General features: G+C 41.0%; 1 protein-coding gene across 1 annotated transcript in view; it reads left to right on the top strand.

Moving 5' to 3' along the window:
• Positions 1–1,897: 1,897 nt before the first annotated feature.
• The window catches only part of LOC100492996 (vasoactive intestinal polypeptide receptor), a 109,929-nt gene continuing 97,700 nt past the window's right edge, over positions 1,898–14,126 (top strand). The window contains exon 1 of the mRNA XM_002935705.5: positions 1,898–2,392. Coding sequence (XP_002935751.2) covers positions 2,318–2,392 — 75 coding nt within the window. The 5' untranslated portion in view covers positions 1,898–2,317. The remainder of the gene's footprint in view (positions 2,393–14,126) is intronic.

A 14,126-nucleotide genomic window follows, 5' to 3' on the forward strand; every position in this document is an offset into this window, starting at 1 on the left:
CCATCACTAGCAGTAATATTTTAAGCAATAATGATAAGTGATGAGCGAATTTGTGAAATGGTGCGCGTCTTTTTATGTGACCGCGCTCATTTTGACGCAATCACGCCCAACTTGCCGTGACTTTTATTGACGCACGACAAATTCTTTGCCAATTGCGAAATGCGGCAATTCGCGGCCTGGCGAAAAATACTGATACTGATGTTTTTTTTGTAATAAAGTTTAAGTGGTGATTTTCACTGGCCTTGTACATTACACCAAAATTGTTTTTTTGCATAAAAACCTGAATGAAATAAATAAATATTTGAAATAAATCTTTGTTTGAATCTTACGGAAGCAGTTTTGAAGTCTGAGAAGGCAGCGTTGCTATACTGTCTAAACAGGCGAAGGACAATAAAGGACCTAAAATTGCCTCTATGGAATTGTTCTATTCATGGATCAACAATGTCCTACAATAACAGTTGGTGAACTTTTTAGCTCCTTTAATAACATGATTAACAGAGTAACAAGAAGTAAATAGTAAAATAGTTACTGTACTATACTCAAATAATGTAAATGACCTTCATCACATGTGTGGTTTTCTAAATGTAAAATAATTAGCATTATGCCTATTTCAATAAACTTTGGAGGATGGAAATGTGTTTTTATACCCCCATTGCACAAGCCCTATGGTTTCCAGCTTGCCCTAGTATACCTGCTATATTATACTATCTCGCGTTCTTCCTACCTCCAGCTCTTGCCAAAAAACGACTCTCTTTGGCCCCCAGTTTTGTTCCATTTCGGTAATGGAATGATTGACTTGGCCCATCTAGCGCTGAACCTATCACTCCATACATTTGTCTAGTTACATAGTTACATAGGGTTGAAAAAAGACCAGAGTCCATCAAGTTCAACCCATCCAAGTAAACCCAGCACCCACAACCTATACTTACCTATCTATACACTCACATACATAAACTATAAATACAACCACTAATACTAACTGTAGATATTAGTATCACAATAGCCTTGGATATTCTGATTGTTCAAGAACTCATCCAGGCCCCTCTTATAGGCATTAACAGAATCTGCCATTACCCCATCACTAGGAAGGGCATTCTCCAACCTCACTGCTCTCAGTTTAAGTTTTATTTTATTTAGCCTCCGTCCTTACCCCTACTAACTACCACATCTATTGGGAGTCTGTCCTGAGCATTCTGCCCTAGATTTTTTACCATGAAGAATTTTTGCCTGCTGTAGTTATCCCCCATAACTAGCACTTCCGTGTAGTTCTGTGTGCTCTGTGTAGTAAAGTAGCAGCTAAACCCTTGTTTTTGAACCATACAATATGCCTTCATGTAGTATCTTGTTATTCTAAATGTTCCTTTTCACCATTATCATTGTAAGAAGAAGAAGAAGAAGAACAAAATCCTAACCCTACAGCCACCTCTCAGTAGAAATTCCAAGAAATGCAGAGGTGCTGCTTAACTCTGGGATGATTAATACTTGTTTTAGCTTCATTTGTCTTGTACGTGGGGGTCCTCTATTTCTCGAAGAAACAGCCGCCCACTCAGATCGCCAGCTCTGAGATCTACGAAGCTACACCTGCAGTTTATAACTATTTCCCTATGTCAATGAACAGTATTCTCACCAATGCTTTCTGCTTATTATTTGCTTGCCTGTACAAGAAAGGGAGGGGGGATAAATATTCTGGCATCACAAGGGTTAATGGCTACTTCTCAGCTCAGATGCACAGCTATTGAGATAGTTTGCTGATATTCAGCCCAATCTCAGTTCAAGAGCAGGGAAATTAATAGAGAGAGAGATTGGGAGGGCGGAAAGAAAATGACACAGGAGGAGGCGGAGGGGGAGGATATAAGAGGAGAGGACCAGAAATGTTTGAGTGAAAGTGACAGCACAGAGAAAGAGACAGAGAAAGGAGACCACAGAGAGGGGCAGCTGTTTTGTAGCAGATAAAAAGCAACATACCATACCGGGGACAGGAGCTTACCAAGGACATATAGAAAAGGCTAACAGGAGACTAAACTAGTCAGTTGGAATAAGTGACAGTGGATCGGAAACCTCTTTCCCAGTGTAACTATATGATGTACAAGAACTTCTCCTGTGCCATATATAACACAGCACCTCTCTCTCTGTGTAAAGGGGTACGGCTCGGATTTAAGTTTTAGGGGGGAAAAAAAAGCTAAGAACACTGTCAGGCTGGGAGGAAGGAATCTATACATAATGTGACTGTTGGAAACAATTCCGAATGCAAAATGTGAATTCTGGCTGGATACCTAAAATTGTAACTGTGCAGAAAATGACACCATAAACTAACTTGATGATGACTGTGACCTTCCTACACGCCGGAGCGTGGGTGCACATACTGCTGGTTCTGATGGGCTTCCCCAAGAAGGTAAGTTTGTCTCATCATGGCTAAAGTATAACTATGTCTAGATACAACATAGATAGATAGATAGATAGATAGATAGATAGATAGATATAGATAGATAGATAGATAGATAGATAGATAGATAGATAGATACAACATAGATAGATAGATAGATAGATAGATAGATAGATAGATAGATAGATGATAGATGGATAGATGGATAGATGGATAGATGGATAGATGGATAGATAGATAGATAGATGATAGATACAGTAGATAAATGTAATAGATGATTTGCAAATGGAATGAAGATAGGCAGCTTGAAATGAACAGATACATATAGACAGAACTTACTCCGTGTCCCCAACAAGATAATAATTAATTGCTAGCACTAAAAGCTTTTCCTTGTAATACAGATGGCTCATGCCTATGGATAAAGACCAGTCCTGCCTGCCAGCTGGGGCTAAGGGCAGTCAGAGCTACCTCTAGTCAAACAGTAATAGGTTTCTCTAGCACAAAATGTCTCACAGTTGTTTCTTAAATGTTTCACTGTAAAAATGCCAAAATATTCATGTAAAAGCACTCACTACAATGCAGTTCTCATCTGGTTTATTGACCTATGTTTCAAGTCACGTAGACCCTTTCTCAAGTCAGTGGTATTTTTAGTGGGGGTACTGAGATGTTGTAGGTAAGAAGAGTATAGCAAAGCTCCATAATGCTGCTCAAACTTACTCAAAAGTATAGGCACCACTAGTAGCAGTTGAGGAACATATAGTTACATAGTTGGGTTGAAAAAACTGGATGGTCTTTTCAACCCAACTATGTAACTATATACAGTAAGTCCATCAAGTTCAACCCTTCCAAGTGAACCCAGGCCACACAAACCTATACTGATCTATACACTCACATACATAAACCATAGATACCAACATCATTACTAATTGTCTAAGAGACAATAGATACAATGAGACAAGGTGGCTACATCACTTTATATCAGTTTTTTATTACATATAATCAACTGTTGAATTGAATTATTTGCAAGTCCCTTGAATTATTTACCTTCCTCTTCCTTTTTCCAGCTTTCAAAATGGGTGTCACTAACCCCAGCAGTCAAAAACTTTTGCTCTGTGAAGCTACAATTGTATTGTTACTTTTAATTCTTACCTATCTATCAAGGCCTCTCCTATTCATTCTCCAGTCTCAAATTTAATCCACTAGTTCAGTGCTGTCCAACTTCTGTGGTACCGGGGGCTGGATCTCAGTGGTGGAGGCCCAATAATGGAAGCCAGTTTTGTCCACTCCCCCTTTTTAAACCACACCCATGTTATCACATAAGCTGTTAAGACCATACCCCTATTAATGGTGGTAGCCCAGCAAAATCCCAAATGGTTGGTGCTCACTGCAGGGATATCCCCCATCACTTATATGTAAAAGAAATGTATTATGTCACATTAAGTCAAACCCTTGTATGTATATCTTTATTTATAAAGTGCTACTTATGTACACAGCGCTGTACAGTAGAATACATTAATACAAACAGGGGGTTATTAAGATAATAGATAAATACAAAGTATTACAATAAATACAAATAAATAAAAGATATAGTTGCAATAAGATGAGTCAAAGACACAAGAGGATGGAGGTCCCTGCCCCGTAGAGCTTACAATCTATATGGGAGGGTAACTTACAGACACAAATAGGCAAATATAAGTGCTGTAGGTCACAGTGGGTGACACTACAATATAAGTGCCAGTTCCCAGATTAGGTGCTGGGTGAGTGCTCCAAAAGGGAGTCTTTAAGTTTAGTTTTGAAAAGACTGAGGGAGGATTCTCTCCGGAGTAAATCAGGGAGGGCATTCCCAATGTGAGGGGCAGCAAGGCAGAAAGGTTTAAGGTGGGAAACAGCAGTAGTAGTGGGGGGCACAACCAATCGGTTGCTCTGCGAGGAACGAAGGGAAGAGATGTAGTGAGGAGCAGAGGAATGGAGGGCTTTGAAGGTTAAGAGAAGGAGTTTGTAAGATATTCAACCCTAATATCCATATGGCTCCTCCTACCCTATGGGTAGCACAGCAACCCGCAGCACATAATTAAACACCTTAAAGACAACTATTTCCAAATGCTAACAAAATCCCAAAACAAACCCCCACCAGTTGGCCAGCATTGCACTAGTTCAGGGGTGGGCAAACTACGGCCCGCGGGCCACATCCGGCCCCTTTTTAATCCGGCCCGCCGACGACGCCAAGTCTCATCACGCGAGACTTGGTGTCATTGGCGAGCCAGAATTAAAGAGAGAAGGGGGCCCGCCCTGGCCCGGTCCGGCCCGGGGGTGAGTAAATGTGGCCCATGAGCCAAAAAGTTTGCCCACCCCTGCACTAGTTGGTTGTTAGTGTAAGTTGATGAGCTTCTAAACAGCTGAATAAGTTAAAAAATGAAAATCAGTCAACATCATACTTAATGTATGAAGTACCCCTTTAACATTCATTTCTAGAATTGTGAAGAATGGACACAGGTTTTAACACCTCCTATGACTTTGGGTTGGGTTTGGATTGAGAAGGGGTGGGTTAGGGAAAGGCTGAGGGCTAGGGATGTAGCGAACCTAAAAAAAAAAGTTTGCGAACACGTTCGCGAACTTACGCCAAAAAGCGCGAATATTCGCGAACTTTGCGAACCCCATAGACTTTAATGGGAAGGCGAACTTTAAAACCTAGAAAAGCCATTTCTGGCCAGAAAACTGATTTTAAATTTCTTTAAAGGGTGCCACGACCTGGACAGGGGCATGCAGGAGGGGGATCAAGGGCAAAAATTTCTCTAAAAAATACTTTGTTGAAAAAGCGTTGCGTAAAAACGGGCAGACCTAGCGGAAATACGCGGCATTTTTTGCTATTTCGCGCTATTGGCACCATAGAAACGGGATTTGCTTACACCAGTACTAGGCTGAAAAACGCCATGTGTGGTTGTGCGGCATTTTTTAGGCTGAGAAAAAACGCAGAGAAAAAAAACGCGGCGAACCCAAATTGCAAACATACGCGGAAAGTTCGCGAACTACACCCGATGTTCGCGCGAATTAGTTCGCCGGCGAACAGTTTGCTACATCTCTACTGAGGGCCAGGAAATTCCCCACAACTATTATGGTTGGTTCTGCACAGACAGTAAAATGTTGCAGATCTTCGTGCAAACAGATGGAAAACTGTATCAGTATTCAGATTTGTTGCTTCCTTTTTAATTGTCCTATATTTTGCTGCAAGCATGTACTGCCACTGTCATAAATTACCTATAATGGCGCTTTAAATGCTACTGAGACCTTTTGCCCATCTGTCTCATTACCTTAGCCTGAGTGTGCAGTTAAGTACCTAAGGCACATTAGCAGATCCACTTGTTCTTTCAACTGTAGAAGAAGCCTGAATAGAACAGACAATGACAGGGACCTTCAGCCTCTGGTTCTCCTGCTGTTGCTAAACTGCAAGTCCCGGATAACAGTCTCATTGTTTACACCTGGGTGTATCATTTTGAATTAGGTATATATACTGTATAATGTTTCTGAGATATGAAATAATTGGCGTTATTACTGTTTCCCGTACTGCTTACATTCCCTTATCAACCTGCCAGTTGAATCCTTTCTGAACATCTGTAGAGCAGTGAATCAGCTAAAAGCACATACACAGACCTGTCAGACACCTTTGGTTCATTAATGTACTCCTGGAAATGTGCAATAATGATGTGTCCTGAGTACCTGTGCTGTTAAGGGGAGATTTAAAAGGATCACTTATTAATCACTATCACTAAAGGTTGGCTGCAAGGAATCTTTGTATTAAATCAGGGAGTTGAATTGACTGGTTAACTGTTTGTTCCCCATATTTAAAGACAAATATAGTGAGAAAAAGCCAGTGTAATGACAGCCTTACACATGTATGTGAAACTGGGGCTAACATTGTATGACACCACTTTTGATAAAAGCTCAGAATGAGTTACAGATAATTTGCAGAAAACCAAACATTCGCATTTATGGAATATCTGGTTTACTCTTCCCAGGGCTAATGGCCCTTTGGTGCCCTACACCTCCACCATTTTGCAGCGCTCTCACACAGTCTTGTGTCAAACCATATTGCTTCCTGTGCCCAGAACAAACTGCATGTAGCCTCACAGCAGAATTGCCCAGAAGCCCTCAACAAAGGTCTTCCTGCAACTTTATTCAGGATCCCAGTATCCTTCTCTGATATTTGCAAGCCCTCTGGCCTGCTCATTTTGGTAGCTTCTTAGGTTTTTGGGCTTGGCCTAAGCCAGGGGTCCCCAACCTTTCTTACTCGTAAGCCACAGCCAAATGTAAAAAGACTTTGAGAGCAACACAAGCACCATAAAAGTTCATGGAGGTGCCAAATAAGGGCTAAGATTGGCTATTAGGCAGCCTCTATGCACCCTATCAGCTTACAGGGGCTTTATTTGGTAGGAAATCTTGTTTTTATTCAACCAAAACTTGCCCCCAAGTCAGGAATTCAAATATAACTCCCTGGTTTGGTGGCACTGAGAGCAACATCCAAGGGGTTGGGGAGCAACATGTTGCCCCCGAACCACTGGTTGGGTATCACTGGCCTAAGCCTACTCACTGGACTTTTCTAGCTGGTGATGTTTTTGCAGGTGATCACAATCTTACGAATCTCTTCATCAGTCCATAGAGACACTTGCTAACTAATCTAGTTGTCTCTCTTCTTAGGTGAGCTATCTGCCAGATTTCTAGACTTACAGACCAGCCCAAACCCATGCCTAACCAAAAGAGGCATGTTACTTCTTGGATCCTAGTGCCAAGTACTTTAATTGCAAAACAAGATATTCCCCATCTCCAAAGCCCATTATAAAGTCTCCATGTTTGACAGTTGGACATTGTCTTCTGCTGGGAACCTCAAAACCAAGTGCCCAAACTAGGAACAAATGGCACGCTAAATGTATTTTTCCCTCTCAAATGTGTGTCTACAGCTGTCATGTTGACAGATACATGGACTTCTGCTGTACCAAACATGATGATGTACAGATGTAGGGCTGCTGTGAATCACTACAGCACAGGACTGATTATAAAGCTATCAGTGCTGAAGGCTTTAGCTAGTTAGAAGCATGTTTAATGTAATCTTATTCATAAATCTTAGTCCAGTAAACGTAGGAAAACTGAATATTTATCAATGACTACAAATTGATTGATAACTACAGTGCATTTGGAGCTGGAGCTGTATCTGTAACTGGTGGGCTGGCACTAATCACCTGGCATTGATGGGAGATATCAGCCTGTGGCAATAGAGAATAATAAAAAGAAAGTTGGTATGGTTAATTATTTGTGTACAATATATTGTGCAACAATTACTTTAAAGCCAAAATATGTGCATTATACCTGTATTTTCTGTTGACAAAATGACCTCTTTTTTACCAAAACATAAATTACATGTTCACAAAAAAAAAAAATCTTGTCCACACAAAATTAATTTTGCAGTCACAAAATACATTTTCAATCCTAAAAATAATACTAAGTGGCTCAGTTTTACGGTAACAGGAGGGGGAATGTATGTATACAAGCCTCAGTGTATATTATCCCCAGGCTATCTTTCAAAGCTAAATGCAAATGAAGTGATAACAAGCTCACCCCCTAAATTATGTGGTCCGGGTAGGTAAACCTCGGACCCTCCACCTCCAACACACAACTTTAAAACAATCCTGGCAATGTTATGGGAAATACACTCACCAAAGACAAGTGGCGGTCCAGGTGCAGCCCCCTGAACCCGTAGCCTGAGGTATTAAGCGAACATCAGTTTGAAGAGAAATGGCACACACTCCTTGGTCCACTAAAACTTGGTCCACTAAAAAGGTCCTGACGTGTTTCGTATACAAAAGATGCATAGTCATAGGCAGCCCTCTTCACCTCTTGTATTGGTTATTGATTGCTTTATATGTTACTCTGTATGTCCAATGTATGTAACGCACCTATTGTACAGCGCTGCGGGATATGTTGGCGCTTTATAAATAAATGTTAATAATAATAATAATATAAATGTTTTCATGATCTCCTAAAAACATTGATTTTACAAATATGAAGTGAGATACAACAATTTCAAACTATTGCTATTTATCTATTATTGACTTATTTGTCACTTGTTCCTGCTTTGATTGTGAAGAAAGTAAACAACCTATACCATAAAAAAATTGTGAAAATGCTTTTTTTTTTCATTTAAATTAAAAAATTAGTTCTTGGTAAAACATTTTATGACTTTTTTCTGATTTTTGTATTTACAAAAGTATTTTGTACTGACAGAAGTTATTTTGTGTAGTCAAATTTAATTGTGACTGTGAAATCATTTTTATTATGCACAGAATTAATTCTGTATTAATAAACTTAGTTATATGACTACAAAATGATATTTTATATATTTTTCACAATATTTTTTATTTATTTTGTGAAAAGTATTTTGTGCTTTAAACAAATGAGTGGTCCCATAATACTAATGATAGCAGGAACGTCTTAAGCATTAACGACAGCCATTGGGGCATCCCTAAATATAAAGCTGAATTCTATACTATAAAAGTTTTTTTGTGTGGCAGTGAGCTTCCCATAAGTCTAATTGCAGACGGAGACCATTAGATTTGTATTCATAACGAAGCATAATATATAAGGGTTGATTCACTAAAGGTCGATAAAACGTGCGTTATTTATAGCATGCGTTAAAAATTGTATCGTCTAATTTTTGCGAATTAACGCACGATTCACTAAAAGCATACTTTACTTTCGGAAAATTACTGTTCTGAAAATGACCATTTCCCTGCAAAGTGGCGGCTGCATCACTCTAGGGCCAACACAGACTTGAATAAATCCCACTGCAAAGTCCATATTGTGTTGCCAAAAGCTCATTAACTGTACTTTTCTATAATTACTGCCTGCCTCAAGTAGGTGTTAATTTTCATACAGACAAATGCGATATTTAGCGCGTCTAAGGGGCACATTTACTAATCCACGAACGTCCGAAAGCGTCCGAATGCGTTTTTTTCGTAATGATCGGTATTTTTGCGAATTTTTTGTTGCCGTTGCAATTTTTTCGTATGTTGTGCGACTTTTTCGTCGCCGTTACGACTTTATCGTATATTTTCCGCTACTTTTTCGTCGCTGTCGCAAAAAATTCGGATTGGTTTTTCCGCCGTTTACAATTGCTCAATACGAAAAAATCGCGGCGGCGACGAAAGAATCGCGCAAAATACAATAAAGTCGTGACGGCGGCAAAAAAGTAGCGCAAAATACGAAAAAAACGCGACAGCGATGAAAAAATCGCGAAATTTCCGTTTCCAATCTGATTTTTTCCCATTCGGGATTCGGATTCGAGGATTAGTAAATGTGCCCCTAAGTGTTTGTGAACCATGCCTTAGTGTTATTTCGGCGCGCATATTAACACATGCAATATGCAAGTTAACCAATGCATTTATACTTTGTGTAAATTTTAATGCAAAAAAGCGTGCGATAAAACTTATTGACCTTTAGTGAATCAACCCTATAGTGTCTACTGATGAGCGAATCTGTCCCGTTTTGCTTTGCCGAAAAATTAGTGAAACTTCTGCAAAATTCTTGAAATGCGGCTACCGCACAACTTTTTTATTTGACATGCCCGCGATTTATTTGACGCAACTGCGCCTTTTTTCCTCACTCTGTGAATTTGTGTTGCACCAAATTTTTGCGTCTATTTCGGGAAAACATTTGCCAATGGCGAAGTGCAGAATTTCACAGTGAATCCATGCCTGCCAAAAAATGTCGCTCATTACTAATAGTGTTACAGTCTGAATCAGGGTCGGACGGGGCCGCCGGGACACCGGGAAAAATCCCGGTGGGCCCCGGCCCTAGTGGGCCCCAGCGGCCCAGTCCGACCTTTGCCGGCGCTCCCCGCTACTGACTGTTCCTCCCCGACGCGTTCAATTTATACGCGCTCGGGGAGGACGTCAGGCGGGGGCCCTTCGGGGGGGGTTAGGGGGGCCCTTGGGGGGGTTAGGGGACGCGGCTGGGGCACCTGCAGGGCCCCTGGGGCGGGAGCCCCGGTGGGCCCTGCACCCCCCAGTCCGACCCTGGTCTGAATAAATGACATGCAGCCCTTGACTTCTAAGTCTATTTTTACCATGACTAAAATGGATGGCACATAAAAAAAGATTAAAAAAAAGGGCCACTGTTCACTACTGGACTGAGCAGCAGGATTTTTGGATCAATCATTTTATGACGGCATTATGTGTCACTTTAGGAACCAGAACATGTATAAAGGACAACCTTTAACAAGAATCTCATAGATAATTACTCAAAATTTTCTTAAAAGCTGCCAATTTGAGTTATCTGTCTGCTTAGTAACGCTCTATAGTGATGCGCGAAATAATTCAACAGGCATGGAAAAATTGTCGCCCGTGTTAAACAAAAACCGTCGCCCGCATAAAAAAATGACCCGCGTCATAATTTTTTTTTTACTCAAAACATTTCCGCAGTTTCCCCGAATTTTTCACCGTTTCCCGATTCGCTAGTTTTTCAGCAAAGCGAAACAGGAGAGATCTGCTCATCACTAATGCTCTAATGTTACCTGCATAGCACTGTAAAGTGGTCCTTGCTGATACTTAGCAGGAGATTCATTAATTGTTTGATAATAATATAAAAATCATTACAATTATTATAATTATTTAGAAGTCTTTGCTAATTCTACTGATTCACAGAAATCATGGCAAAAATAATGACTTTTGTGTTATTGTGGCTTTTTTTTAACCATGATTTGTCATGATATAAAAAAAAAATGAAAATCAAAATGGCGCCACCAATAGCCATAGAAAGTAATAGGAACTGGGTCTCAAGTGTTTTGGCACAATTTTTCACCAGTTGTGAATTACGGGATTGTTTGAAAATGAATGTAAAATTCATGATTTTTCAACATAATAATGCAATGAAAATAACCCCATTTTAATGTGACTTATCTGGTAGACCTTTTCTTTTAATACAGACCTAAATAATTTTATCCTGGCTAATTTTTTAAAATTCTTGTCCTTGTAAAAATCTAATGCATAGTAACCCGTTCATATTGTGTGTCATAGGAAAACATGTTTTTTGGAAAACGCATCAGTTAATAGAGCTTCACCAGCAGAATCCTGCATTGTAATCTGTTTTTCATTTTTTTATATTTTATTTTAAAATTTCACATGGGGCTAGCCATATTCTTCATTTCCCAGGGTGCCACAGCCATGTGACCTGTGCTCTGATAAACTTCAGTCACACTTTACTGCTGTGCTTCAAGTTGGAGTGATATCCCCCCCCCTCACCCCCAGCTGCCGATCAGCAGAACGATGGGGAGGGAGCAAGATAGCAGCTTCCAGTAGGTATCAGAATAGCTCCAAGTCCGGCTTGGGACTCCTCCAGTTACATGGGAGTAGGAGAAACAATAGGTTAGCTGAAAGCAGTTCTAATGTGTAGCGCTGGCTCCTTCTAAAAACTCAGACACATTGCAGTGAGATGGCGCCTACACACCAATATTACAGCTAAAAATACATTTGTTGGTTCAAGAATAAAAGTTTAAATGGCAGAGGGAATTATTTGCTATGCAAAGAGTGTAATTTAGAAATAAAAAGTACGCTATAAAAATCATGACAGATTTCCTTTAACAATACCAGTCAGCAGGTAGCATTTACTAGTCTACTGTTAAAAAATATCTGATGGGTGGCTAGGCTGTTATTATCTTACTCCATTAATGTTTTTAAAGCTGGTATTTAAAGAACCAAATAAATATCATGGGAAAAAGACTTCATAAAAAGTAAGGGGCAGTCATAAACTTCAAGGACAGCAAGTAGTTATTTTCGAGAGATCATTGTCCGATAGGGATGGGCAAAATGTTTCGCCAGGCATGGATTTGCTGCGAATTTCGCCTTTGGTGGATTGTTTTGCGAAACGGATGAAAAAATCCACCGTGGAAAAATTTGCTGCGCATCAAAAATTGTTGCAAGAATAGTATCGCATTCAAAAACTGTCGCAAGAATAGTCGCGCTTCCAAAAATTGTCGCAAGAATAGTCGCGGGTGTCAAAAGAATAGTCGCGGGTGTCAAAATAATAGTCGCGCGTCAAAAGAATAGTCATGGACGCCAATTTTTTTTGCCGCACAACATTTTCGCCATTTCGTTAATTTTTCGCCATTTCGCAAATCTTTTGAAAGATTTGCAAATTTTTCAGCCAAGCGAAACGGGACAGATTCGCTCATCACTATTGTCCAATGCTAATCTTCTTTATCCTTCAGCCTAGTTAGGCTAAAGGATAAATAAGTTAGCCCTTGTGGTTTTTTTTTTACTGTTCTACAATCTCCTTTAATTTTATAAGGTTTCTTCGAAGGAAGCATTCTTTATTATAAGGTGCACTAAGTAGGCTGAAGGATAAAGAAGCTCAGCATTGGACTATATAATGACACTGACTATTCAGCTGGAACTGCAGGAATCGCCTGCTAGCAATTACTTGGCATTTGTAGATAAGCCTAGATTTATACTACCAACTTTTTATGGATGTAAAAGAAAACCTACTGTAAGTCATGGCTCAAAGCAGCACAACAACGTGAAGGGAAGAGAGGCCTCAAAGATACCAGGCTAGAGATTTGGGCAAGTGATAAACAATTAATGAGGCAGCAGTGCCATTGAGTCAGAAACAAGGCCTAAATTCAGAAACAGACCCAAAATTATGAAAAAGGTTCAGAAGTAGCCACTGATTCTGAAACAAAACAGAAGTTAAAAAGAGAAAGTTTTCTTTCTTTTTTCTAAGGCTAATGTACCAAAGCGATGCAAAGGGCAACTCCTAGGGGCAGATTTATTAATCCACGAACGCTACGAGCGTTCGTTCTAATGCCCGTGCGTATTTTCGCCAATTTTTTTGTTATTTTGTGTGACTTCTTTGTACTGTGCGGCAAATATTACGCGACAAAATCATATTGATGCAACGAGTACGAAAGTTTCGGATTCATTCAAGCTTCGGTATGGTGACCTTCCTTGGGCCAGGTTGGAGCTGCAGAGTGCCATTGAGCCCTATGGGAGGCTTTCCTTGGGCCGGGTTGGAGCTGCAGAGTGCCATTGAGCCCTATGGGAGTACGAAAGTTTCGGATTCATTCAAGCTTCGGTATGGTGACCTTCCTTGGGCCAGGTTGGAGCTGCAGAGTGCCATTGAGCCCTATGGGAGGCTTTCCTTGGGCCGGGTTGGAGCTGCAGAGTGCCATTGAGCCCTATGGGAGACTTTCCTTGGGCCGGGTTGGAGCTGCAGAGTGCCTTTGAGCCCTATGGGAGGCTTTCCTTGGGCCGGGTTGGAGCTGCAGAGTGCCATTGAGCCCTATGGGAGACTTTCCTTGGGCCGGGTTGGAGCTGCAGAGTGCCATTGAGCCCTATGGGAGACTTTCCTTGGGCCGGGTTGGAGCTGCAGAGTGCCATTGAGCCCTATGGGAGACTTTCCTTGGGCCGGGTTGGAGCTGCAGAGTGCCATTGAGCCCTATGGGAGACTTTCCTTGGGCCGGGTTGGAACTGCAGAGTGCCATTGAGCCCTATGGGAGGCTTTCCTTGGGCCGGGTTGGAGCTGCAGAGTGCCATTGAGCCCTATGGGAGGCTTTCCTTGGGCCGGGTTGGAGCTGCAGAGTGCCATTGAGCCCTATGGGAGGCTTTCCTTGGGCCGGGTTGGAGCTGCAGAGTGCCATTGAGCCCTATGGGAGGCTTTCCTTGGGCCGGGTTGGAGCTGCAGAGTGCCATTGAGCCCTATG

Source organism: Xenopus tropicalis, chromosome 10 (assembly GCF_000004195.4).
Source record: "Xenopus tropicalis strain Nigerian chromosome 10, UCB_Xtro_10.0, whole genome shotgun sequence".
Lineage (NCBI taxonomy): Eukaryota > Metazoa > Chordata > Amphibia > Anura > Pipidae > Xenopus > Xenopus tropicalis.